The following is a 27988-nucleotide window of genomic DNA, read 5'->3' on the forward strand; positions in this document are numbered from 1 at the left end:
CGTGGACCTATTACTTTTCTTGGCGAAGCCCATGGGCATAAGAAAATAATTCGATTGGCATATAAATAGTTGGGAGGCCGAAATTTCATAATGAATATCAGCATAACAGTAAATATACTTACAATCCTCTGACTCCACTTAAGTTTGGGCATTCGGTAAATACGAAACAATAATAGCAAAATCTGTAATTTTAGTAGTATTTGTGATATTTTGTTACGATGTAAGAACAAACGCAAGGTCTGTTTAATGTATTAAGACCTCACAAATGCCGCCAGTCATCTTGAGACATGAGATGGATATTTGAATTCTGTTGGGCAAGGGCTGTTCTGGTCTTTCTATCGGAATACACGACTGCTTCTCATAGAGATGGGCACATGCACAACTTGATACAAATTATTTGCACATCGTAAGCCAAGGTAGTCCTGCCGAAAAGCTAATTAAAATTTTAAATTGCCTTTTTAGACAAAAAACTAACAGGCTGAAAGGTGGTGTAACCAATAGCCGTAAAGAAATTCACCCCTTTATAAACTTCGCGTACTTCGAGCTTAGATTAGGTATTGAGTAAGTACTAAAGCACTTCGAGGACAAATCACAGACTAAGAACTAAGTTAATATGGTATTTAGGTATATCGGAGCTGATCGGACTACTTACAGGCAAGTAAGTGTGCATACTAAGACAAGTAAATTTAAGGAAACCATCTGAGGTAAAGGTTCAATAAATATTTAATATCTGTTAGCAGTATTTTCCTAATAGTTGATGGGAGACCTTACATAAATAATCTAGTATACATGGTTATAAATATATTCTCTTAATTACTCTCTCAACATATTTTTGATCGAATTTTCCTAAAATTTCATTTTATTTGAACTACCCAGAACTTAAGCTTGGTAATATGAGCTACCAAAATTCAAAATTAACTTTGTAAAAAGATGTACAGTTATGTTTTCTGACAATTTTTTTTGTGATTTTCAGGCAACACTAAATCGAACGTCGACAGTCGACTTTGCGAATTGTGACATTTAGAAAGACTAGATTCTCTAGATTCTTTCTAGACATACCAAAGAGAATACAAATCATAGATTATACACTTATGATACAAATAAAATGTACTGTCGTACGCGTAGACGGGTTATCGCTCTCGTATTTTGTAAAATATTTATCGCTGTTTTATCGAGTTCCGTTGTAAATTATACTTCAGCTACACAATAAAGGATCATACATAGACAGTTTAGTTTGTACATTAGACGATTTTGTTCATTTTTTTGCGATAAATATGTGTGTTTAGTGAAGTGTATATTTTTTGTTGTTTTTGCGACGTCCCGGCGCCGGAATGTCTGACGAGCTAGAAGCAAGGATGTGGGATGAAAGTGGCTCCCGATACGAGTCTAGAAGTCGGGACACGTTCTTTGAATCAGCTTTCGCTTCTTCGGAACATTTGGACAGAGCACCGTTGTTAGCCGAGGTAAATAGCATGCTAAAATATAATGCTAATATTTTTTTTACGTTAAAAAAAACTTGCTAAATATGTTATTATTCGTTAAAATTTAAGTATAGATAAACACACCAAGTGCTTAAAATTATTAATTAATTTCAATACGAAATAATTAAAACTGAATATTTTTTCTGTTTTTGCTCCAAAAAATTAAAACTCAACCATCATCTCAAATATGAAGCGTCTTTCTAATATTTTTTACCATTAGGTATACAAGCACAAGACCCATCTGATAGTAAGTGATCCCTGTCGCTTAAAGATATGAGCAACGTCAGGGGAACAACCTAGTTGTGCCTAATCTAGGATTCCCTAGAAAAGAACTGCTGTGTTTAAATAATAATTTTTTTAAACAAAGCAATGCTGATTCATTCCCATGAGAAATATTTTTATTTATCTAAAGGAGTGAATGAATAATAATAATAATAATGATGGAAGTGCGAATAAGGAGCTTTTACTGTATTACATTACTTGATCAACACAACTGCTACCTCAAATATATAAAAACTCGTATGCAAACTCAAGAAGAGAGGCCGCCCCAGAACAACTTGGCGTCGCTCGGTGGAGCAGGAGCTAGGGGTCTTGGGCATGACGTGGGAGGAGCTAGAACAGACTGCCCAAGACCGATATAAATGGAAATTTTTGATTCGAGCCCTACACCCCAGCAGAGGGTAATAGGAAAGCATGATGATGATGATGAAAGGAGTATATATATAGGAGTATACACATAAAAATTTCACAATCTACTAGACAATAATAATTACAGGAGCCAATCAAACACATACCGTTAATAACCTTTAGACATGAACTCAAAATGGCATTTGTATTGAATATTGGCAATCCCGTTAATAGGGTATCATTTTATGGTAGAAATCTTGCAAATGATGATTTAACTCAAAGAGATAAACACCACTGAACACCGAAATGACGAAACTAACAATAGCTTCAACATTATCTCATTCCAAGCTCAACTTCCGTCCGAGCTGTGTATGGAAATACACATGATTGGCAGATAACAATTTAAATTAGTTAAAAAAAAACATAAGCAAATTTAATAAAGAAGCTGTTCCTTTAGCTGTATTTTTTATGAAACGATCAAGTTGCCGTACAAATTAAACTGTCGACTTACATTCTTTCAAGAAAAACTTATGTTCAAGATAAGATAATGTATCGGTAAATATTACATATTAAAATGGTATATATTATATCTCGTAGATAACACTACTTGAGATTCCAACAAGCCGACTCATCATTATTTTATTATTATTTTGAAGTCATCGTGGCCTAAAGGATAAGATGTCTGGTGCATTAGTATCTAGCAATGAAACAGTGTTCGAATCCTGCAGGCGGGTACCGATTTTTCTAAAGAAATATGTACTTGACGAATGTTCATGATTGACTTCCACGGTGAAGCAGTGATGCATTCTGGTTTGAAAGCTGGAACAACGAATATGATACTTCAAAAATCACATTTTAAGGTGGATGACAGATAGGGGTACATATATAATTTTGTATATTTCAAAATTACTAAATTACACATATTCTGTAAAATTATAAATTGCACTTTGGTGGTCACAGGATAGCATGTTATTAGAGCAGTAATTGAACATTACACTTATGTTCTTTTGATGAATAATCTGCCATATTTATTTATATGTTCAGCATAGAATACATTTTTCATTAAGATTTGTATAGAAAGTATATTTTTTTTTATTGCTTACTTGGGTGGACGAGCTCACAGCCCACCTGGTGTTATGTGGTTACTGGAGCGCATAGACATCTACAACATAGATGCGCCACCCACCTTGAGACATGAGTTCTAAGATCTCACTATAGTTACAACGACTGCTCCATCCTTACAACCGAAACGAATTACTGCTTCACGGCAGAAACGGTCAGGGTGGTGGTACCTATCCGCGCGGACTCAGAAGAGGTCCTCCCATCAGTAATTACGCAAATTATAATTTTGCGGGTTTGATTTTTATTACACAATGTTATTCCTTCACTGTGGATGTCATTCGTGAACATTTGTTGAGTACGTATTTCATTAGAAAAATTGGTATCCGCCTGAGATTCGAATATATTAAAACATTAAAGGAATTCTTCTAGGCTGTTGGTATTTGAATAGCAGGCCTTACTGTAGAACATTTACAAACTACCCTCTTTTTATTTATAATGTTCATTATTTAACCTAATCCTCTCAAAAGACATTGTTTCGTGTATTAAAGTTCTGAGTGAGTGCTAAAATGGAAGTGATTGAAACAAATAATAATTTGAATGTAAGTGGCCCTGATAAATATCATGTAACTATGTAAATAAAAAGTTAGTAAATAAAGTAGTGTATCTATGAAGATAAACTAATATTTAACTAAACTATCAGATGATATTAGTTACGTGTTGTGAGAAACTATTGTAGTTATTGATGTTATAAGGCAATAAATGGGATGATTCAGATATTGTTAGGTGTGATCGATTGACGAATAGGTTTAGTCCGGTTGCACGCTCGGGTTTGGGTGTCAAAGTAGAATTCCATGTTGGATGACCGTCTCCCGTTAAAAATGTTAGCACACAATACAAACTTTCATTATTATCAATAGACGAAGATGTTAACCCTAATAAATTTAATTCGCAATTCTTAATTTTGTTTGACGGGTGCAAACTTATATTCTAATTCAAAGCGCCCAAAGCCGTTTTTGAATTGAATATGCAATTTCGAAAAGGGCACATCTCTGAAAATGTAAAATGTTCAGGAAATGAAAAAAAAACTGATTATTTTCTAAAGCAGTGTAAAATTTAAAATATTAACTTTTGAGATATATTTTAGTGTTAATTAGCAATTGAAAATTACTGGAATTATTATAAAATGGGTGTAGGTAAGCCTCAAAACTGAATATATGAAAAAACGTATTTGACAAAATATGCGACATGTGCCCTTTTCGAAATTGCATATTCAAGTTTATTTTTGGCGCGAAGATGTCGTGCATTCCGGGGTCAAGCGGAACACAGCCCTGACATAATGCAATTGAAACTTGGATCTGATTTCTTAAATTGGGTGTCGTCGTGGCTCTATGATATCTATGGGTTCAGCTGAGATATGACCTTTTTTCACCCGTGTACGGAATAAAAACCGCATAAATGCGATAGGTATTAATCTTCCTTGTCGCACGACCAGTGTCAAGTACATTGACGTGTATCGACAGGTCGCCTGCCGTGACCGCATTGCGACTGTATAAAATTAATCGTAATATTCCATGTGCCAAACTCGGAGATTGGTTACAAATTTTATTATTTTATTTATTTTTTTCGGCCACGTTGCGAGGAAAAAGGATGACAATCTCGAAAAACTTCTCATCACCGGCAAAATGGAAGGAAAGAGGTCTAGGGGGCATAGTCCCATGCGCTGGTCCGATCAGATTAAGACGACTTTGGAATCCAGCATCAATGTCGCTATCCACTGCGCGGAGGACAGGAGTGAATGTAGGAACATAGTCCTAATAAAAGTGCTCCGTAAAGGTCACGACCCTCGGCACTGAGGAATACGATACACGGAGAAGGAGGTTTTTTTTTTTATTTTACTGGTGGTAGGACCTCTTGTGAGTCCGTGCGGGTAGGTACCACCACCCTGCCTATTTCTGCCGTGAAGCAGTGATGCGTTTCGGTTTGAAGGTCGGGGCAGCCGTTGTAACTATACTTGAGATCTTAGAACTTATATCTCAAGGTGGGTGGCGCATTTACGTCGTAGATGTCAATGGGCTCCAGTAACCACTTAACACCAGGTGGGCTGTGAGCTCGTTCACCCATCTAAGCAATACCCGCGCGGACCCACAAGAGGTCCTAGACCCAGTAAGATAATAATAAACCCAAAGAATCTATCCTTTGGCTATAACTTTGGCTAGACGACAAAGCTACGCCACTTCGAGCGATCGATTTTTGGTAATAGCTTTTAGGTCATGTAACTCGTAGAACTCTAGTGTTGTGCGGAAAATATCCAAGCAACGTGAAGGAGACTGTGTTTTTTATAATAGCTATGCCCGTGACTTCGTCCGCGTGGAATTTAACAAAACATTACTATATTTTATAATTATTTTAGAATTTTTCTAAAATAGAAGTTGCCTAAGTTAGTCATTATTACATCAGCTATCTGCCAGTGAAAGTCCCGTTAAAGTCTGTCCAGTCGTTCCAAAGATTAACCGGAACAAACGGACAGACAGATAGACAAATTAAAAAAATATATATTTTGGTACATATATTACATGGTATACAAATTATTTTAATATTACAAATCGACATTTCAATTTAATTTATTTGTATATATTTACGTATTCAATTTTTTTTATCGACATTACATATCAATCGATTTATTCGTTTTTTAAGGTTTATTTATTGTTTTTTAAGGTTTATTTATTGTTTTTTTATTTATTCCCTTTGTAGGCAGACGAGCATACGGCCCACCTGATGGTGAGTGGTTACCGTCGCCCATGGACTTCAGCAATGCCAGGGGCAGAGCCAAGCCGCTGCCTACCGCTTAATACTCTCCGCAAGCCTCGTTTGAAGAAGGACATGTCAGCTCCCAAGGACGCCCAACCGACGGAATCGTAGAACGGAACTCGGGTCAGGGTAGGTAGGAGGGATCTAACGGTCCCTACAACCAGATGCGCGGCTCCCCCCAAGGACTCCCAGCCGACAGAATCGTGAAAGCGACAGTTCACGTCTCAGTCACAAAATTACACCAACAGGACTAACCAAGGCAGAAGAACTTTAAGAATAGGATCTTTTTAGAAAAACGAATTACTGGAAGATGAGCGTGTTTGACACGTTACATTGTCAAGTAGGTAATTATCATCTGAATGTCAGCTTGGCGATTTTGTGCGGATAATAATAGTGCGTCTAAAACTAAATGTATATGTGAATTTTCGTTCTCGTAATATAGTCTGTTTTCTATTCAAAATACTGGTTGGTTCTCTTTTGCATAACGGGGTTGCTTATTAAATTTTCTATCACTACGGCGAAGGTTATTAGAATCTATGAATACAAGTGTTTTTTATTTATCCTACCTATGCTGATAGCCTTTAGAGGCTATTTCAGCTTCGCCCTAACATGTAGGTGAGCTCACAGGGCTCAAACCGGAGTGTTGCTAACACTGGCCCTAGCAAGAGCAGTGCTTCGCGGAATCTACCACCGGATCACAAACGCGACCACTGAGAAGATCCGGCGAGAAACTCAGTGGGCTGTGTCTATGGGTTAAATACAAGTGTAACATTGTAACGTGACTATGGTAGGAAATATTGTTTAAGTTTTCTTAAATTTTCTTTAGAATTAGTTTGTCCTGAATATTCGTGTATATTTGTGTTCTATTCTTTGTATTTATCCCATTGAAAAGCATTTAAATCTATACAACGAACTTATTTGCCAAATATTCTTGATAGTTTTCGGTCCGTTTTGATATGTTTACCATCAAAAATGGACGAGAACGTTTTTCTCCGTTGATCATAATGTTAAACTATGTAACTCTCATATTATTTCCTATGTTAAGTACTGATGGTTCGGGCTTGAAGATTAGCTCAATCGTCACGCAATTACTTGACTTAGATCTCCTGTCCTTAAAATGGTTATCGGCATTTACATTGTGATTTCTACGGGCAACTTCAAAACAGCAAAAGCTTGTGAACTCCTCTACCCAAATAGAGCTTATTTTTTAACCCCTTTTGTAATTGTTTTGCTTTAAATCCTATGTATGTGTTGTATTTTTTTTTTCAATGTAACCTTCACCAACTTCGTGTCGTCTGGTCAACTTGAAAATTTTCTCGCGTACCAAGGTCCAATGACAATAAAGTAATAATGTTATAACTTTGGCCTAATACCCTGACCGGGGTCAACTTGATAAAAAAAATAGCATTTTTAGTTGGGTATGCTATTAAACTGTTTTATTTTAAAATATATATAATTATCGAAGTAATTTTTCTATACCACGTACGCCAGCGATATGAGAAATTAATTTTTTTTATTAATTTTTTCCTCTGATGGGCGGTCGAAGCCTTTAGATGTCAACAATGTAAATGCCGCGACCCACTTTAAGATATAAGTTCTAAAGTCTCAAGTATAGTTACAACGGTTGCCCCGCCCTTCAAACCGAAACGCATTACTGCTTCACGGCAGAAATAGGCGGGGTGGTGGTACCTACCCGCGCGGACTCACAAGAGGTCCTACCACCAGTAAAAAATTACACTATTTAACCTATTATATATACTACTTAGTGGTCCCGCAGTAGTCGAAATTCGACTATAATTAATTGAAATTATAAGTTTGAACATTATTATGATTCTATTGTCAAATTATATAATCACAGATTTCGCCAAGACTACACTTTAAGCTACACTTTAATAAAGACAAACAATATTTAATCTATTCTCAATTTGACCACAGACTATAAGCAATAAGAAAAGTTTGACAATAAACAAACAATATGGATGCGTGTGGTGTGTGTCAAATACATGGTAGTGTGTGTAATGTTTTTTTATGGATTTATTGTATTTTTTATGCATTATTTAAGAAAAAATATGAGCATTCTGCACTACTTCTCTATACTCTCTATAAGTGTGGGAAATTTCATACTCCTCCGTCCGCGCAATTTTCGTAAAAAGGGGTACAAAGTTTTTGCTTCACGTATTAATATATAGATAACGTGGAGGATGCCCTTGAATATTTTTATAAACGTCACACTAACGTCATTTTAATCTGGATCGGTTATTTAATCGAAGTTCTATTTCAGGAGACGTACTCCGACGTGCCGGTGACGTCGGCTACGGAACCAGAGCACTGTCACTGGCCACAAGCGGAGCCCCCCAGTGCGATACCGCAGCTGCTGACCGCCCTCGTACTGTGCGCATTCTTCATGGTAAGAAACTATATAGACTTTATTGAAGTCGTCGTGGCCTAAAGGATAAGACGTCCGGTGCAGTCGTATCTAGCGATGCACCGGTGTTCGAATCACGCAGGCGGGTACGAATTTTTCTAATGAAATACGTACTTAACAAATGTTCGCGATTGACTTCCACGGTGAAGGAATAACATCGTGTAATACAAATCAAACCCGCAAAATTATAATTTACGTAATTACTGGTAAACCTGTTGTGAGTCCGCACGGGTAGGTACTCCGCCCTACCTATCTCTGCCGTGAAGTAGTAATGCGTTTCGGTTTGAAAGGTGGGGCAGACGTTGTAACTATACTTGAGACCTTAGAACTCATATCTCAAGGTGGGTGACGGCATTTACGTTGTAGATGTCTATGGAATCCGGTAACCACTTAACACCAGGTGGGCTGTGAGCTCGTCCACCCGTCTATGCAATAAAAAAAAACAGACACGACTAGATCTAGTCACTTCGAAATACTTCAGCTAGGATTAGAACCGAAAATGTTTTCAGTGAAAAAGCATAAAAGTGTTGTATTATCATGAAAATTACAAAAAATCTTAAATAAGCCCATATCCATAGGCTCATTTAGGGGTACCACCATCTTGCCTATTTCTGAGACGCGAAGCAGTAATGCTTTCCGATTTGTGGTGGGGGGCAATCGTTGTGCTATTGAACTTATGACTCAAGGTACGCGGCGGTATTAATGCTGTTTCATGCCTATTGGTATCGGTGTACACTTAACGCCAGGCCGTGAGTTGAATCACCGGTTTAAGCGATAAGCAAGATTCAGGTAATGGTTTTCTTCAGGTATGCGAGCTGATAGGCGGATACTTGGCGGGGAGTCTATCGGTGATGAGTGACGCGGCTCACATGCTTAGTGATTGCGGGGGGTTCGCGTTGGCTCTGTTGGCCTTCCACTGCGCGAAACGACCTCCCGACGTGCACATGTCATACGGATACAAACGCGCCGGTGAGACTGTTATATTACGTACTAGTTGTCCCCCGGTAGTCGAAATTCGACTATAATTAATTTAAATTATAAGTTTGTACGCTATTATGATTCTATGGTACTAGTAGTCGTTTTATTTTTCCAATTGGAAAGGCAAAGGTATCATACCATACAGCCTAATCTTTAATATATTTTTTATATGAAAAATGATATTATGAGATGAAATAAGATGAGATGCTATGGGATGAAATATAATCTCAGTAAATTGGTGGTCATTTATTGAGGTTTTTTCAGTTGAGTTTTTGGAGGATTCCGAGAAGTTACGTCCAGCGGCTTTGTTCCATTTTCCCACATTTGTGCACTTTCACAGAACATATGAAACAGTTATATATTAGTATAGATTTATATACAATTAGTATAGGTAAATCTACAATGTTTTTTAAGGATGTTCCGTTATAACAACTGAACCATGCATCCGATTGACTTGAAACTTGGTATCCATGTAGAAAATACATGTACTTAACGGATAGGCTAACATTTATATGATTGTTGGACTCCCTACACCAGTTGCGGGGGCGTTAATGATGAGAATCTTTGCGGGGGGGTGAGAAATAATAATGTTAATTTGAAATGGCCAGCGAAGCGGACGGGTACAGCTAGTATATTAGTATATAGATTCTAATAATATTTAGTTGCATTGGAATTTCTCTGACAGAGGTTCTCGGAGCGATGGTGTCGGTTCTTCTGATATGGATACTGACTGGCGTGTTCGTCTACGTGGCGGCGGCTCGGCTTCACTCCGGCGAGTACACCATCGAGCCGGACATGATGATGATCGTGTCCGGTTGCGGGGTAGTCTTCAACGTGATCCTGGCGCTGGTGCTCCACGGCTGCGCTTCCGACATCGGTGGGTAGCGCACGCAGCATCCTCTGCTAGGACTCTTTTGAACAGCATTGACGTAATAAGTCGTCGTGGCCTAACGGATAAGACGTCCGATGCATTCGTGTTGAGCGATGCACCGGTGTTTGAATCTCAGGCGGGTACCAATTTTTCTAATGAAATACGTACATAACAATTGTTCATGATTGATTTCCACGGTGAAGAAATAACATCGTGTAATAAAAATCAAACCCGCAAAATTATAATTTGCGTAATTACTGGTGGTAGGACCTCTTGTGAGTCCGCACAGACAGGTACCACCACCCTGCCTATTTCTGCCGTGAAGCAGTAATGCGTTTCGGTTTGAAGGGTGGAGCAGCCGTTGTAACTATACTCGAGACCTTAGAACTTATATCTCAAGGTGGGTGGCGCATTTGCGTTGTGGATATCTATGGGCTCCAGTAACCACTTAACACCAGGTGGGCTGTAAGCTCGTCCATCTATCTCAGCAATAAAAAAAGGCTTCGTCAAACAGAACGCGTACTTTAATAAAACACGCTCGGAGGTTGTTCACAGACTAACTGTATTTTATTCTTACAATAGACAATTAAAATGAGGTGTGCCAAACATTTGCTAATAGATGTCATTACTAGTATTTAACACAACATTATTTTGATACTAACTTTAACACCTCAACTTATCAAAATAATCTAAACCTTAAACAACAATTCAAAAGCATACTGTCACACACAATCCAGTAAATGCATACTTAGCTACTTAAATAAATTACACAATAATATGCATGCCTAGCTTCTTAACAAAATAGCTATGTTTGACACTACTCAAGCCCTTTGTTAACAGGTCTGCAGGCATTTCAGATGTTGGCAGATAAACTATTTTTACATATTTGTTAGCAACTGCTTCTCTAACAAAATGGTGACGCACGTCAATGTGCTTAGTTCTTTTATGGAACATTGGATTCTCTGTCAACTTCTGAGCCCCTTGATTGTCGTTGTACAAGGTTATTGTATAATTACAAAAATCTACAATCTCATTCAACAAGTTCTTTAAATATATAGCCTCTTTACAAGCCTCAGTTATCGCCATGTATTCAGCTTCTGTACTAGATAGGGCTGTAGTCTGCTGTTTTTTACATTCATATGAGATAACAGATCCTGAAAACTTAAAGTAAAAACCTGTATAAGATTTTCTATCTACAGTATTTGAGGCCCAGTCTGCATCAACAAAACCCTCTAAGTTACAATCATCTTTAGTAAACATAAGCCCATAAGATTTCGTTTTGCTTAAATATCTTAAAATTCGTTTTGCATGTTTCCAATGTATAAGTGAATAACTATTATTAAATTGGCTCAAAAAACTTACACTATAAGATATATCTGGGCGAGTTAAGACACTTAAATACATTAAGCTTCCTATTAATTGTTGAAATGGGTATTGTTTACAAACATCAACACTTTTCTCTAGCTTTAAATTATTCTCAATTGGTGTATCGACACCATTACAATTTGTCATATTAAATTTATTTAATATGTAATCCACAAAATGTTTTTGATCTAGTGAAATGGAACCATTTTTATACATTTGAATTCTAATGCCTAAACATTGTTTTAACTGTCCTAAGTCTTTAATCTTAAATTTTTTTATTAGTACACTCTTAATCTCATTTACCATATCTTGACAATTAGAAAATATAAAAAAATCATCTACAAAAACTGCTATTATGATCAGTTCTTTTTCACTCCTTTTAATATATAAACATGGTTCTAATTTTAACCTAACAAAGTTGGAGTTTAATAAACAATCATTTATTCTTTCATTCCAAGCTCTGGCCGATTGTTTCAAACCATAAATTGCACGTTTTAATTTAAGTATACAATTTTCTTTACAATCTAAATTAGGAGGAACATGCATGTATACATTTTCATTTAGATAACCATTTAGGAATGCTGTAGTGACATCCAAATGAGTAATTTTTAAGTTAAGTTTCACACTTAATGCGAATAAAAGTCTCAAAGTAGAGTAACGAAGCACTGGTGAGTATGTCTCGTTGTAGTCCAAACCTTCTTTTTGAGTAAAACCTTTTGCTACCAGTCTAGCCCTATAACGCACTTTACCATCACATTCAAACTTTTTCTTAAAAACCCATTTACATTGCACCACCCTATCAGCTTCTTTTCTGTCAACAAATTCCCATGCTTGATTTTCTTCAAATGCCTTCAGTTCTTCTGCCATCGCCTGTTCCCACAGTTCCTTCTCTGGTCCATTTATTGCTGTTTCATAACTCAGTTCTTCACCACAGGATTCCAGCTCATCTACAATGCAGAGATTGGAATAGCCATATCTTTCTACTGGCTTTCTCTTGCGCTTACCAAGCTCCTGTAAGTTTTGAATATTTTCTTCTAAAATGGATTCTAAGGTTAACTCATTTTCACTTTCATACTCCGATTGATATGAATCTTCGTGGGAGCTCGATGAGTCATAAATATATGTAGGATCGTTAGCGTCTATAGTTGAATTTTCTGATATGCTTCTCTCTTTCTCTGAATTTTCAACTTTCTCCAACACTTTTTCATTATTTACTACTACCTGAGCTGTGTCCGAGTGTTCTTTCTCTATTATAATGACGTCCCTGCTCGTAGTAATCTTCCTGGTTTTGGGGTTATATAGTCTGTAACCTTTCACGTTATCCGGATAACCAACTAGAATTAATTTGTCAGCCTTCTTATCCCATTTTTGTCTTTGCACTTTGGGAACATGCACCATTACTTTACTTCCAAAAATCCTGACATAGCTCAAATCTGGCTTCTTGCCGGTCCACTTCTCAAATGGTGTCATCATGCCTAGACTGACAGCTGGTATTCTATTCATTAGGTATACTGCAGTATTCACTGCTTCACCCCAAAAACTTTTGTCGAGATCTGATTCAAACAGTAAACATCTAGCCCGTTCAACTACAGTTCTGTTGAACCTTTCTGAGAGTCCATTCTGTTGTGGAGTGTGAGGATTAGTCTTCTGATGGATGATACCAGTTTGTTTTAAGAAGTGTTCCATCTCTTGTGAACAAAACTCACCTCCGTTATCTGTTCTCAATATTTTGATCTTGTTTCCTGTTTGATTCTCCACCAAAACACGAAATTCTTTGAAATGCTGGAATACTTGGTTCTTTTCCTTCAAGAAATAGACATAAGTCATTCTGCTGGCATCGTCTATGAACAGAAGAAAGTACTTTGCTTGACCAATTGATTTGGTCTCCATCGGCCCACATAAATCTGAGTGTATTACTTCTAGTAGTATATCACTTCTATGATTAGCAGATGGGAAAGGGAAACGAGCCTGTTTGCCCTCACAGCACACTTCACAGTTCTTGATCTGAATATCAGCTTTCTTATCAAAAGTAACCCCTTTCACAGCACCTTCTTTCATCATTTCTAAAGATTTACTGTTTACATGTCCTAGTCTTCTATGCCACATTGTCATGGCCAATAATGCACTCTCTGGTCTTTGTATTTGTAGTTTGTACACACCATTAGTTAAGTTTGCAATTCCTATAAGCTCATTTACTGGATTATATATTAAACAAACATCCTTCTTAAATGACACTTTGTTGCCATTTGCTATCAGTTGACTTACCGATAATAAGTTTGTCGTGAGCTTCGGTATGTATAAAACATTCTTTACAATGACATCATACTGAGAACCATTTACAATCGTGGTTATCTGTGTTTCACCAACACTCACAACAGGCACAGTCATTTGATTTGCAACTACTATTTCTTTGTTTTCATGCACGGGTCTATTTAACTGTAAACAATCTCGACTTGCCGTCATGTGTGCACTTGCACCTGAATCGACGTACCAGTCTTTTGTACTAAAATTTCCGTTAAAAAATGCAGCACTAAAAGCATTTAAGGTTTTCTTTGTTTTTAGTTCGGGACATTTATTTTTAAAATGCCCTATTTTCTTGCAATTATAACATTTTATTTGTTTACCGCCATTTGAACTTGCACTGTCATTTCTGTCACTATTTGACGTTGACGTTTGCGATTTCACACCACGGTTAGTGTTTCCACTTTTCCACCGCTGTTGTTTTGACCAAAATGCAGAATCTTTTTCAGTAGTACCCACCTCCTCACACATATCGAGCAATTTTGTCTTAATGACGTCAGCGCTAATGGCGATTCCTGAATGTTCGATCGCCATTATCATAGGTGAAAACTTATCTGAGAGTCCCGCCAAAAGTAATGATCCAATCCACTCATCTGTGATTTCGAATCCTGTGCCCTTCAATTTCTGCGCAGTTTCAACTATTTGAGATACGTAGCTTGTCATCGAATCACAGTTTTCGAGGCGAACTGAAATTAACGTTCGAAGCAAACTGATTTTTCGTTGATACCCGGTGTCATCGAACAATTGTTTCAATTTATTCCATACACCGATTACTGTAGTCTCACTCTTGATATGCGCGTATAATGAAGAGTCAATAGTCATGACGAGTTTGGCTTTGGCTTTTTTCATCTCAGCTTCACTCATTTCTGCGGAAAGGTTCTCCAAGTATTGAATTGAGCTGCTCGAAGGCCAATGCCAATGCAAAATAAAAAATTACTTGTTGCGAACGCCCAATCATCGTAATTTTCGCGACCTTTGAGTTTCGGCACATTAACTAGGTAGCCCGACGTCGACATAATTCACTTTTAGGAAACTATTGCACTGAATAACTTCTAATAATTTGTTAAAAGTGGGACTGGGCCCATAACCTAATAAAACACGCTCGGAGGTTGTTCACAGACTAACTGTATTTTATTCTTACAATAGACAATTAAAATGAGGTGTGCCAAACATTTGCTAATAGATGTCATTACTAGTATTTAACACAACATTATTTTGATACTAACTTTAACATACTTAGCGCTGCGTTTTAACGTAGCGCTCTTTTGATGTCACACGAATTGACTAGATGAGCCCAGCGCTCCTTAACGCAACGTAACATCCGCCAAATCATAGTACCTTTCGATAGCAGTCTGAAAACTTATATTATTCTTCTCGCGTTAAAACTGTATAATCTCAAAACTTACTAATTTTACAGGAGAGTGTTTTAAAGGTTTAAGATGTGATATTTTGAATAATAATCATCTTTGCAACATTTATTTTTTATTTTTTACCAGTTACATTATCTGTCTTTTAAAGTGAGATAGAATTATGTATTAATTTTGTTAATAGTAGTCAAAACATAGACAAACTGAAAAAAAAAAACTAAAACTAAACTACGCTCTTTTGACAGTAATTATGAGAAAAATACTGCTGATACTAAATGATTCCGCGTGTTAACTCAATTTCGAATATTTTTGGAAATTGTACACTTTTAATGAGAAAAGACGAATTATTTGCGTATTTACTGATCTTAAGATATGTCGAGGTCTAAACTACTTGGTTGTGTTCGTACGTCCAGCCCACCACCACAGCCACGGCGGGGCGGCGTGTCCGGGGGGCGGGGGGCGCGTCCCGGGGGGTTGGGGGCGGCGACACAAGCCCGCAGCCAACGGCGCGCTCCTCAATGGCGAATACACCATGAAGGACCTGTCTAGTGCCGAGGCCAACGTCGTCACCACCGGCACCCGGTAACGGACTCCATAGATAATACATATAAATTAGTTATAGATAAGCAACTCAAGCACTCAACAAAAATGTTTACGGGCGTCGGCCACTAGATGGCTTCGATTCGATTAGTTTCTCATTGCTCCTGTAGATGGCAGTAACATATTATGTACCTATCCTATATTTCATTTTTCATGAAGGATTTTGTAAATTTTCATAAAACACAACTTGATAAAATTTCATCAATTTGTCTATAACAAATAAAGACTTGTATGATTTTTTATTTTTTATTTTCTGTGTTTATAGATATAAATAATAGTAGATAATAATATATATAAAAATAAATTGCTGTTCGTTAGTCTCGCTAAAACTCGAGAACGGCTTGACCGATTTGGCTAATTTTGGTCTTGAATTATTTGTGGAAGTCCAGAGAAGGTTTAAAAGGTAGATAAACATGAAAATGCTCGGAATTAAATAAAAATATCAATTTTGTTTTCCCTTAGTCCCCCGTCGGACGGATTCCTTTTGTTTGTTTTAAGTTTATTTTATACAAAAGTTTAGGTCTTTTATTTATCGATTGAGACACTACGAAGTCTGCCGCGTCAGCTCGTAGATAATAAAAACTATGTATCGCAAGAGTGACGTACAGGTCGGTTTGCTACACAACCTAAATATTCAAATGTCGACATATACCTACTCAATCGTATTCAATAGCCACGAGAACTATCGTAGGAATAATTAACGCGTCTGCGTCTTCCGGAAACTTAGGGATCTCATCTCATTCGATATGTAATTGACAAGCCGTTTTTGTATATATCTTTCAGGAACATAAATTTACGAGCGGCATTGATACACGTGATAGGAGATCTCATCCAGAGTTGCGGAGTACTCCTCGCCTCTGTCCTCATCAAGCTCTACGTAAGTAACACACTTGAAGATCCCCCTGGACAGATATCAATTGGTTCAAGGGTGGGGTACAGTAGATTGGGGAGAATAGGTACTAGAGGTAGAATAGAGACAAATCTGGGATGTCACAATACTTTTGTTGAGTTGTTAGTGATTTAATTTTGTTGAACTAAAAATGACTTTTATTTAGTGTTTAATAATATTAAATAATTTAATTTAGTCATCAAAGTTTTGTAACTCATTAAAGATATTAAAAAAATAATTATCTAAAGTTAGGTACCTACATAACAACTGAATGGTGCCAGCCCTAGCGAAAAACTCTATTAACCCCTTAAGCGACCCGATTCACCCTAATACCTGGGTGAATAGGGACAAGTGAGTTTTTTGTTTATGATTATTCTTTAATAAACTATATCTTAATGCATTATAGATGAAAATTTAAACAAGCGGACCCATTGTAATCTCCGTTTTATTACTATAACTATAAAAAAAAACGATAAAAATCAATGTTGAACTTAAAAAGTGTCCCGATTCCCTTCATTTTACGGTACATAGCTAGATTACGACTTTTTTTTTTTTTTTTTTTTATTGCTTAGATGTGTGGACGAGCTCACAGCCCACCTGATGTTAAGTGGTTACTGGAGCCCATAGACATCTACAACGTAAATGCGCCACACACCTTGAGATATAGTTCTAAGGTCTCAGTATAGTCACAACGGCTGCCCCACCCTTCAAACCGAAACGCATTACTGCTTCACGGCAGAAATAGGCGGGGCGGTGGTACCTACCCGTGCGGACTCATAAGAGGTCCTACCACCAGTAATTACGCAAATTATAATTTTGCGGGTTTCATTTTTATTACACGATGTTCAAGTGACTTCAAGCTGGGTGTCGGCATTATCTTAGTTGACTGAAATTTTTGACGGTAGTACAATATTAAAATGTCGTCGAAAAACATCTCAGTCTTCTATGACCAAGAAAATGGAGACTAACTGAGCCTTCTCCTTTTTCTTTTCATTATCTACTTGTAATAATCTAAATTGAATTGAATTGAATGTACACACACGTGTCGCCACAAATAGAGATAGAGAGAGAGATGGAGAATCCTCGCAAAAGTCGCATCCAAGGAATAAGACACACACGTACATAACCACGACCACTCCGCTAGGATTACGACTGAAAAGAAGTAAAAAATAATCTAAATCTGTGTGAAAGGCAATAAACGATTTTATTATAATAAATAAATAATAATAAATATTTACTAACAATCACGCCACGTTAACTGGTCCCGTGCTAAGCTCGTAAAGAACTTGTGTTACACTTACCAGATAACGGAAATAAATGTAAGATTTTTATTATACACATACATATATTTAAGATACATCCATAACCCTGGAAAAGACATTTATATTTATCATACAAATATAATCCCTTGGCGGGATTCGAACCCGCGACCGCCTTGTGTAGTGATCGTGTGACTTACCACTACACCAGACGGTCGTTGTTATTATTATGCTGTTGTCCTCAGCCGGCCGCTAAGTTCATGGACCCGGTGTGCACGTTCGTGTTCAGCTTCCTGGTGCTGCTCACGTCCGCCAGGGTGGTCCGGGACGCGCTCGGCATGCTCATGCAGGGAGTGCCTAAAGGGTTCAGGTGTGTAGCGTCAGTGCGCGGACTTTTTGGCGGGAACGCGAGGAGTGAAGTTGTGTGATTTGTTTTATTTTGTCTATTTAGTGTTTCTTCGGGATTAAATGTGTAATAACGGTGACTTATTAACTGTTTAGTATCTATGAAAGTCACAAATGTGGGAAAAAGGCCGCTGGATGTAACTTCTCGGAATCCTCCAAAAAGTCCACTGAAAAAACCTTAGTCAATGACCACCATTTTACTGAGATTATATCTCATCTCCTCTCATTTCTTTTAAATCATTTTTCATAAAATAAGAATATAAATTAAAATAAGACATGACCTAAAGGTCTTAGTTACCAGGTCATAAAATAATTCCCATAAAAAAAGGTGAGTGCGCCGGTCCCTCACTGTCCGTCCTGCGCAGGTACGGCGCGTGCGTGGCGGCGCTGCGCGCTGCGCCCGGGGTTCGCGGCGTGCACTCGTGCCACGTGTGGGCGCTGTCCACGCACCACACTTTACTATCGGCGCACGTGGTGGTCGACGACCTTGCGGACCGGGACGCCGTGCTGTCACACTGCCAGCGCGTGGCGCGGGACTTCGGCGTCGAGTCAGCCACGTTCCAAGTCGAGAGGCACTCGCCGGCGGTGGAGAGCTGCGTCGTGTGCCGCTCGCAGCCGGCGGACAGGCCCTGACACCTGCCGACCCTCACGAGGTAGACCGTCACCAGCGGGAGCTCCTCGATGTGACGTCACAGATATGCTGAAAGGTAATCATTGTAAAATTATATAGTTCGACTCTGATGCCTCTCGACCTTCGACAGCGGAACTATCGTCATGACGTCATTAAATTCGTTAATTTGATACGCGGAATACGGAGCGGGTGAGCACGTGCCCACGATTGTGACGTCACGCACTGAAAAGTCCAATAGTCGAAGATAACCTGTAGGAGCTGTGAGTGTTTGCGTATGACGTCATAACGCTCTATATTTGAAAGTAACGACTAGCGCCATCTCTTGGTGGATTCTTGAACTAAACAGCGTGCCACTTGACAGAACAAGCTCGCCTTTTTTTTTAAATATGGCAACGGCTCCCTGCGGTGCCGTTGTTGCCAGTGTTAAATTTATAAAAACATGCATAAATTAAATAGGTATGTACATATTCTATTAAATGAAATAAGATATGAGGAGAAATAAGATAAAATGAAAATGATCTCCGTAAAATAGCGGTTATTTACTGAAACTTTTTCAGGGAGAAATAAGATAAAATGAAAATGATCTCCGTAAAATAGCGGTTATTTACTGAAACTTTTTCAGTGGACACTTTGGAGGAACCCGAGAAGCCACGTCCGGTGGCTTTGTGTCACTTCCCCACATTTCGTCTTTTTGCAAAAATATTCGAAATTCAGTTAATATGCGGAATCATTTACCAGTATTTTCCTAATAAATACGGTCAAAAGAGCGTAGTTTAGTTTTAGTTTTTTTTTTTTTTAGTTTACCTATGTTTTGACGACTATTAACAAAATTAATACATAATTTTGTCTTACTTTAAAAGACAGATAGATAATGTGATTGGTACAAAATTAAAAATAAATGTTGCAAAGATGATTAACATTAAAAATGTCACACGTTAAACCTTTAAAACACTCTCTTGTACAATTAGAAAGTTTTGAGATTATACAGTTTTAATGCGAGAAGACGATTTGTGCACTCCCACAGATGCTAAACAGTTATAATATTACATTTAAACCCGATGAAAAACTAAATAAAGAAAATTAAACAATTCGCACAATTTTGCTTCGCGTTTTCCGCCAAAAACTCCCAAAACACCCCTCATCAATTTTAACTTGAGGTTTTTTTTTAATGTCTCAAGAATTCCGTTGACGCCGCTTGAGGCTCACGAGACGCAACTGATGTTACTAAAGCTTTGGAAGTAAACTTTGATGGAACTATTCGACTGATTTACGGTACAAGTTAAGTTGTCACTGAAAGTTTTAAAAACTTTATAGACTTTCACAAATCAAAAGTTTTTTTTAAACTTTAAAGAAGGAATGTGAACAAACACCTTGTGTTATTTTCTGATTTATAAGAATACAGTAAAAGGTTTAAAAATGTGAAATATTTGAAAATAGATTTTAGCTTTAAAAAAATAAAGTATTATAAACACGTATGTATTTATAAGCTTTAATATTAATAGTATCGATGAAATGGGAATAGATTTATGACGTTTTTTTTTTTCAGTTTTAAAAATATTTTGGTTTTAATAAGTTGTTTGTTTCTTCTATATTATTCACTTTTAAATCGATCGTGTCTTTAGATTAAATAAACGGGATGCGTAAACAAAAAAAATTTTTTTTTTCTTCGTTTTATCCCACAGAAATGACAAATTTTGGTTGACATTGAATTCTAATGGTTTACGTGTATGCAATGTCAATATGTCAAAGCTACAAATAACCCTCATATAACACGGTATTTTACAACACGGTTCGACTATAACACGAAAAGAAAATATCCCCAAAACCGTCCTATAACGCGGTGCTTCTACAACACGATAACGCGTTTTTAGTTTAAAATTATTCAGAAAATTACATTACGCACTATGAACACATATTAAATGAGAATAACCGAAAGTATATTACTTATTTTTTATGTTTATTAGATATAAAAATACCATACAATGCGTTTCAAATAAGAATGTGCGCGTCAATGGCCTTGATCTGTCAAAGTTCGATAAAAAACGTATGGACAGCAACAAAAATTACTCTACTAATCGGACTGGCCTTTAGTCTCATATAACGCGGTTTCGTGTTATACCCTTGGAGGGTTACTTGTATTTCTAACACGTACTGTATATATATGTGGGATGGTATGGCGAAATTTAGTGGATATTTAGTTTAACAACAAAATCTTTTATTCTTTATATTATATTCTTCTTTATAAAAATACTATGTACTATTCGTAACATCGTCATGTCAATTTTTATAGCTGCCATTTATATTTTCTTCATTTAAAATAAAACAAGTGTGCCAGTGTGAATTAACCAAAAAGTACCCGATCTTCCCAGTTATACATATATTAATTTTATTTTTGTTTTCATTACATTTTTGTACATATAGAAGAAAAAAACTTAAATATAATTCTGAAATGTTTTAGTAAATATGTAGTTAAATTAAAAGTTTTTTTTATTGATAATATGTTGACGAGACTTTGTGTTTTTTTTTGTATTCATTAAATTAAAAAAATATATGTCTACATAATATTTTTATAACAATTATTCGTAATCAAAAAAATGTACATAATTTGATGGAACATAGTGGCCAAATATTTTTTTCGAATTTCATGTACATTCCTTTAAGTGTTGTAAAGTGCCAAATGTTAGCAGTTTTTTTTGAACTATTATAATAAAATTAGTACAAGAGCCGACTAAATATTAACATCACTCTAAATTTGAGAATGTCAGTATTTTTTTTGAATTGTCACAATCAGCAATGGAAAGCGAAGTTTGGTAGTCTATTGCATCTCGCTCATTTTTATGAACTGGCCCTAGCAAGAACAGTGCTTCGCAGAATCTACCGCCGGGTCGGAAACGCGACCCACTGAGAAGATCCGACGAGAAACTCAGTGGGCTGTGTCTATGGGTTAATTTACTCGTCGAGCCCTTCGTCGCAAGCGACGGGTTCGGCGAGAACGGTGACCGGTGCTTGAGATAAGATTATACCAAGTTCATAAAGTTTGCGTCCTTAATTATTATTCGCACAATGTTATTCGTTCTATTATTCTTCTATTTTTGTGCTATTAACTTGTGGTTTTTGTCCGAGACTATAACGAACATATATAAGACTAGCGACCCGCCCTCGCTTCGCTTCGGAAACTGTAATTTATTATTGATTTCTTCACTATTTAATGGATGTTATTATACATTAAAAACCTTCCTCATCAGTTAGTCTTATCTATTAAAAAAAAACCGCATCAAAATCCGTTGCGTAGTTTTAAAGATTTAAGCATACATAGGGACAGATAGATATAGGGACAGAGAAAGCGACTTTGTTTTATACTAAGTGATGTGATGTCGGGCTCACGTGATAAATGAAAAAAAAACAAACAAAAAAGCTTATGGTTATTTATTGGAGAAAAAAAATTGTAATCAAATGTTACGTATAGAATGTTAAGAGAACGCTAAAATGAACTTGAATGTATATTGGAAATTATTTATAAATATATTGATATGAACGTAGGAATAAGATTGAAAAAATATTATTAAAAAATGGGCTCAAAATGACTAATTTTTATTTAGAATGTTTATATTTCACATGTTTGTTTAATTTTATTTATTTTCTCGAGTACAAAGATAATATTATAATAGTTTAGTGAAAAATTAAAATGGGTGTTTTTTTTTTTCAAACAAAACTTTGTAAACCTTTTTCCGTATAGATGTCGCTAGGAATTAGTTAAATTTCAGTATTATAAAAACAGAAAATTGTAGTCTAGATAACTTAGATAATAATCTAGTAGGACTATAGTAGATATGACTATAATAATATATCGACGCTTGAAAGGCAAAAGTGACTAAGCGACAATAACTGCTTTGTACATAAATGATAGGCAATGACCATATTCGATGCGCAAAAAAAAAATACATTTCTAGGTCTATTAAAATCATTTCAATCCTACAGCTACTAGCTAGATTCTACTACAGCTAGATTCGTTAAAATAAATTTTGTTTTCAGGTATTTCAACTTTAAATTAGTCTACTGTAAAGTTCACGCATTGTCGCTTAGTCACGTTTGGCTTTCAAGCGTCAATATATAACAAATAGATTACGCTACACCCTGTATCAGTGGCTGTCACACAACATAATAATAATATGACAGAAGATATGGTCGATCTGTTATTTAAAAATAATCTTAGTTTTCATTGTCATAAGTAACAAAATCGGAATAGATGTTAAATAGCTAGAATTGACAGGCAACGTAGAAGTGATGAAAGATTGTAGACATATTACTAATCTCATTAAGATGAGGCTATTGTTACAATTAGTCTGTGACATAGGAAACCGGGTTAGAGAAGAAAATGTTAATAGAAAATAATAAAATTAAAATAAAGAGTGTAGATATAGTGTTAGTTATGTCAGCGGATCGTGGACATCAATAAATAGAGGCCAATGAAAATATAAATTAAAAAAATTATAAGTTTTTACATACACACACAACTTTCAGAGCTTGAATTTTTTTTTAAATGTTAATTAAGTAAATTAATTAAAAAAGCCAAATTAGGGTTTTCATGTTTATTAAGCTATCCTTTGAAAATAGTATAATAAATGTATAATAATTATTAAGATGTTTTTTTTTAAATTAAATTGACGAGTGAAAAGCTATTTGGTTTAAGCGACATTTTTGCAACTTTACAGGAGAGTTGAGAGCTTTTAAAGTTTAAAATTTGGAAAAAATGTCACAACAAAAAAAAGTTCTTTAGCTATTTGAATGGAGTAAACTTGATTGAAGTTCAATTAAAAATATCGAACTGTTGATGTGAATAACAAATAAAACGTACCTTTAATCTATATATATATATATATATAAAAATGAATTGCTGTTCGTTAGTCTCGCTATAACTCGAGAACGTCGGGACCGATTTGGCTAATTTTGGTCTTGAATTATTTGTGGCAGTCCAGAGAAGGTTTAAAAGGTAGATAAATATAAAATGTTCGGAATTAAATAAAAATAGCAATCTTGTTTTCCCTTTGATGTGTCCCCCGTCGGACGGATTCCTTTTGTTTATTTTAAGTTTATTTTATACAAACTGTTTAGGTGTTTTATTTATCGATTGAGGCACTACGAAGTCTGCCGGGTCAGCTAGTAACAAATATAAAGGTCGCTTAAACCAAATAGCCTTTAACCCTCGATAATAACATGTACTGTTGACATCACGAGATTGAATTTTTAAAGAATTTCCTTTTGTAATCGCATGCTCAAATGTTGAATTAATTGTGATAGTTATATATTAATGTAGAGACATAATATGTTGTATTGTGACTTGTTGTACTTAGTTGTTAGGAGTTAGGGAAATGATGGGACAGGGTACTCGCTGCGGGATGTATACTGGACTGATAGAAAATTTGATATAATTGATAATCGATACTGCGTGCTTAGTGCGAGTTTTTTAACCGACTTCAAAAAGGGAGGAGGTTCTCAATTCGACTGTTTTTTTTTGTTACCTCAACTATTGACTGGGTGAATCGATTTTGATGATTCTTTTTTTTTATTAGAAAGCTAACGCTTCCCGTGTGGTCCCATTTCAATTTAGTCCAGTTCTGGTAATGGTATCCGTGAGAAAACCATATAAGTTTTAAATTTGCATTAAGTACGTGCGCGACAAATAGATGAATTAGTCAATAACTCAATATCACGCCAACCGATTTCGATGATTATTGTTTTTAGTGTATATTAATTTGTTTTGGAATATCTTTTTATTTCTATTTGAAGTCGGTTATTGTTAAAGCATGTCTATTTTTTACAATTATTTACGCTCTCGATAGCGTAAAAGTTAACTCAAATTTGTATGGAGTTGGAACAGCGCCACTAGCGGCAAACGTAAAACAAAACTGTTAAAAACTCGCACTAAGCATACTGAGCTACATTTAAAATATCATTATAATATATTTCTTTAATATTAAACTTTAATAAACTTACTTTTTTTTATTGCTTAGACGGGTGGACGAGCTCACGGCCCACCTGATGTTAAGTGGTTACCAGAGCCCATAGACATCTAGAACGTAAATACCGCCACCCACCTTGAGATATGATTTCTAATATCTCAGTATAGTTACAACGGCAACGTTACTTAGAGCAGGGGTGAGCAACCTTTTTCATTAATGAGCCAATTTTAATTTTTTTGGCAGTCCGCACATATATTAACTCTTATTAATGATTTACGAAATTTTATTCATAAAAGAAAATATAAAACTTACAAAATTAGTGAAGATTTCAAATTTTAATGCAAGATAAAAACAAACAAAAAAATAATAGAAATGAGAAAGGCGATAAAATAAATTCGATTTTAGAAATGCTTGTCTGGCCGCGTGTTGCTCACCCTTGTACTAGAAGTTATTAAGGGCGTCTCCCAGCAACAGATGTACTGTCAGCAGAAAAACAATTTAAAGTTAGTCCTGATTTTTTATTTATTGCCTTTGTAGGCAGACGAGCATATGGCCCATCAGACGGTGAGTGGTTACTTTCACCCATGGACTTCAGCAATGCCAGGGGCAGGTGTCAAGCCGCTGCCTACTAAAATGGTTAGATAAAATGGCGTCAAGTATATATTTCACAGCGATCGGAATGCGTGTAGTTTGTAAAAATAAAAAATTAAGATACTATAGGGTTTAAGAGTTAAATGGATTTAAATATTTTTGTCGTTTTATGCTTTTGTTTAATATTTTCAGAAATCGTTTATTATTTGTTCTGTTATTTTTTCAATACAATAAATAACAGTCCATTTGTCTATGTCTATGTCTAATAGACATGAGCTCTTAATGTTTTTGCATAGTTGTCCCTTCCAGTAATATGGTAAAGTGTAATATTTGAATAATTTGTATAGCTCTTGCATATAGACTCTTTTTGCTAAAGTATGGTGATTAGAAGTTTGACTTGAGCAATATAATGACTACATATTTGAATAGATGTTATTTTTATCTCATTTTGTCCAAGCGATGGTTCAATAAAGAAATATGTAAATAAAAAAAAAAAAAAATATTATTAAAAATATTTAAATGTTTGACAGTTTGAATAAAAATGTAAGACTACTGATTAATCCCATAATTGCAAATATAATTGCGTAACAAATGCTCTTTTTGTTGCGAGATAAAATTGATGTGCTATGGACTGTAATGAAATTTGAACTCTGTACCAAAATGGAAACCAAAAACTAATAACATATGACGTGTCGTGTTTAAAGAAATGTTTTTAATAAATTTTCTTCCGTCCCCTGTAATCGCATGAATTTTGTTGTCATTAATGTAAATAAAAAGTATTGAATTTATATTTTTGTTTTGTTTCATTTTTCTGATGCAAATTACTAGAGTGATGGAAGAATATAACATGTACTGCTTATTCAGCACATTAATAGTATAACAAAAATATATAACAGCGGGTTTTATATCCCTGTCGGTATGAATAAACAAATAAAATACGAAGTAAAAACTGTGAAGACATCACTATCTATTCTACTATATTTAATTGGTCTTCGAGTAACCCACAGAGTCGCAATTCGATCAATCAATCAGAACACCCGTTTTTAAGTTTAGATTCAGTAATGTCTCAAACGGTTTGTATGTGTGTCCTTAGCACTACGTGAGCGGTCCGGGTCGGTGTCACTTGCCGAGACAGATGATGCATTCTGTTTTGACGCGTAAGACAGGGTTATAACACTGAAGTGACTGGCTGTACTAGCCTCAGCCACTTGCTGTTTGGACGGAAGTTGAACAATGGCGAAGTTTTATTTCTTGTATTGGTCAGGTCAATTATACAAAGCACAATTAATGAACATTTTCTGGAGGCCCGGAGGCATTTCGAGTCAAGGTTAAACCAGGAGGGGTGGGATTTGCTAACAGCTACTCGAGCGCCTCCGAAAGAGACCTAATAACTCAAGGACAACTGCTCCGCGAATGCATCTACCACCAGATCGCAATCGCGACCCGCTGAAAAGATCCGGCGAGATACTCAGCTAATGATGATGTATGGATTAGGTTACACATAGAACTCTTTGTCGAGTTTGACGACTACGATTACCAGAGTCCCTAAGCCTGCTCCTAGCGTCAGAACTGAAGACCCTGAATGAATATAATCACAACACGCATTTATATACAAAACGAATTGACAATAACAATAACTGACTGATACAAACGTCAGGTGAGATGACGATGTGGAGCTAGTGGTAGTGTAGGTGTTTCCCGAGCGCTATGACATGTCCTTCTTCGAACGAGGCTTGTGGAGAGTATTAAGCGGTAAGCGGCTTGGCTTTGCCCCTGGCATTGCTGAAGTCCATGGGCGACGGTAACCACTCACCATCAGGTGGGCCGTGCGCTCGTCTGGCTACAAGGAAAAAAAAAAATAGTAGATTCTGCAAAACACTGCTCTTGCTGGGGCTGGTGTAAGCAACGTCCACAGTTAAGAGGCTCGAGAGCTCAACTACTCGCTCGGTTATGTTGGCATAGCCTCTCAAGGTTACCACCAGCTTAGGTAGGGAAAACAAATATGTTTGAATGAAAAGATTCATATATTTTATTGCTTAGATTGGTGGACGAGCCCATAGACATCTACAACGTAAATGCGCCGCCCACCTTGAGATACAAGTTCTAAGGTCTCAAGTACAGTTACAACGGCTGCCCCACCCTTCGAACTGAAACGCATGCTTCACGGCAGAAATAGGCGGCGTGGTGGTACCTACCCGCGCGTACTCACAAGAGGTCCTACCACCAGTAATTACGCAAATTATAATTTTGCGGGTTTGATTTTTATTACACGATGTTATTCCTTCACCGTGGAAGTCAATCGTGAACATTTTTCATTTTCCGAAATTTACCGCGCTAAGGACTTGTAGGCGAAAATAAAAGTAAAATA

At 36.4% G+C, this 27988-nt stretch overlaps 1 protein-coding gene and 1 long non-coding RNA gene across 7 annotated transcripts; one reads left to right on the top strand and one right to left on the bottom strand.

Annotated features, from left to right (window-relative positions):
* The first annotated feature begins 1027 nt into the window (after positions 1-1027).
* Positions 1028-26410, top strand: LOC101739304 (proton-coupled zinc antiporter SLC30A2). Of its 6 annotated transcripts, none has more exons than XR_002430498.3 (9): positions 1028-1463; positions 8260-8385; positions 9210-9372; positions 10067-10258; positions 15699-15867; positions 16669-16762; positions 18279-18403; positions 18804-19145; positions 19692-26410. XR_002430498.3 is itself a non-coding variant. In XM_004926126.5 (8 exons), the coding sequence occupies exons 1-8, from the start codon at positions 1332-1334 to the stop codon at positions 19069-19071; spliced, it is 1269 nt and encodes a 422-aa protein (XP_004926183.2). In that variant the 5' UTR covers positions 1028-1331; the 3' UTR covers positions 19072-26410. The 6 variants fall into 6 exon arrangements, 3 of the variants coding, with proteins under 3 accessions (XP_004926183.2, XP_021203631.2, XP_037873970.1); XR_009975853.1 differs by having other exon boundaries at positions 20248-26410; XR_005245863.2 differs by having other exon boundaries at positions 23102-26410.
* Positions 2541-3565, bottom strand: LOC134200802 (uncharacterized). The gene is made up of 2 exons (XR_009975868.1): positions 3295-3565; positions 2541-2927 (listed from the first exon to the last, which is right to left on the bottom strand). It is a non-coding gene; the product is annotated as an uncharacterized LOC134200802 (long non-coding RNA).
* Positions 26411-27988: the final 1578 nt, after the last annotated feature.

This window comes from Bombyx mori, chromosome 20 (assembly GCF_030269925.1).
Source record: "Bombyx mori chromosome 20, ASM3026992v2".
NCBI lineage: Eukaryota > Metazoa > Arthropoda > Insecta > Lepidoptera > Bombycidae > Bombyx > Bombyx mori.

Coding starts and splice junctions, on each gene's coding strand:
- LOC101739304 (XM_004926126.5), top strand. CDS start 1,332: ATGTCTGACGAGCTAGAAGCAAGGATGTGGGATGAAAGTGGCTCCCGA. Junction 1,464..8,259: donor GAGCACCGTTGTTAGCCGAG/GTAAATAGCATG, acceptor GTTCTATTTCAG/GAGACGTACTCCGACGTGCC. Junction 16,763..18,278: donor CTGTCCTCATCAAGCTCTAC/GTAAGTAACACA, acceptor TGTTGTCCTCAG/CCGGCCGCTAAGTTCATGGA.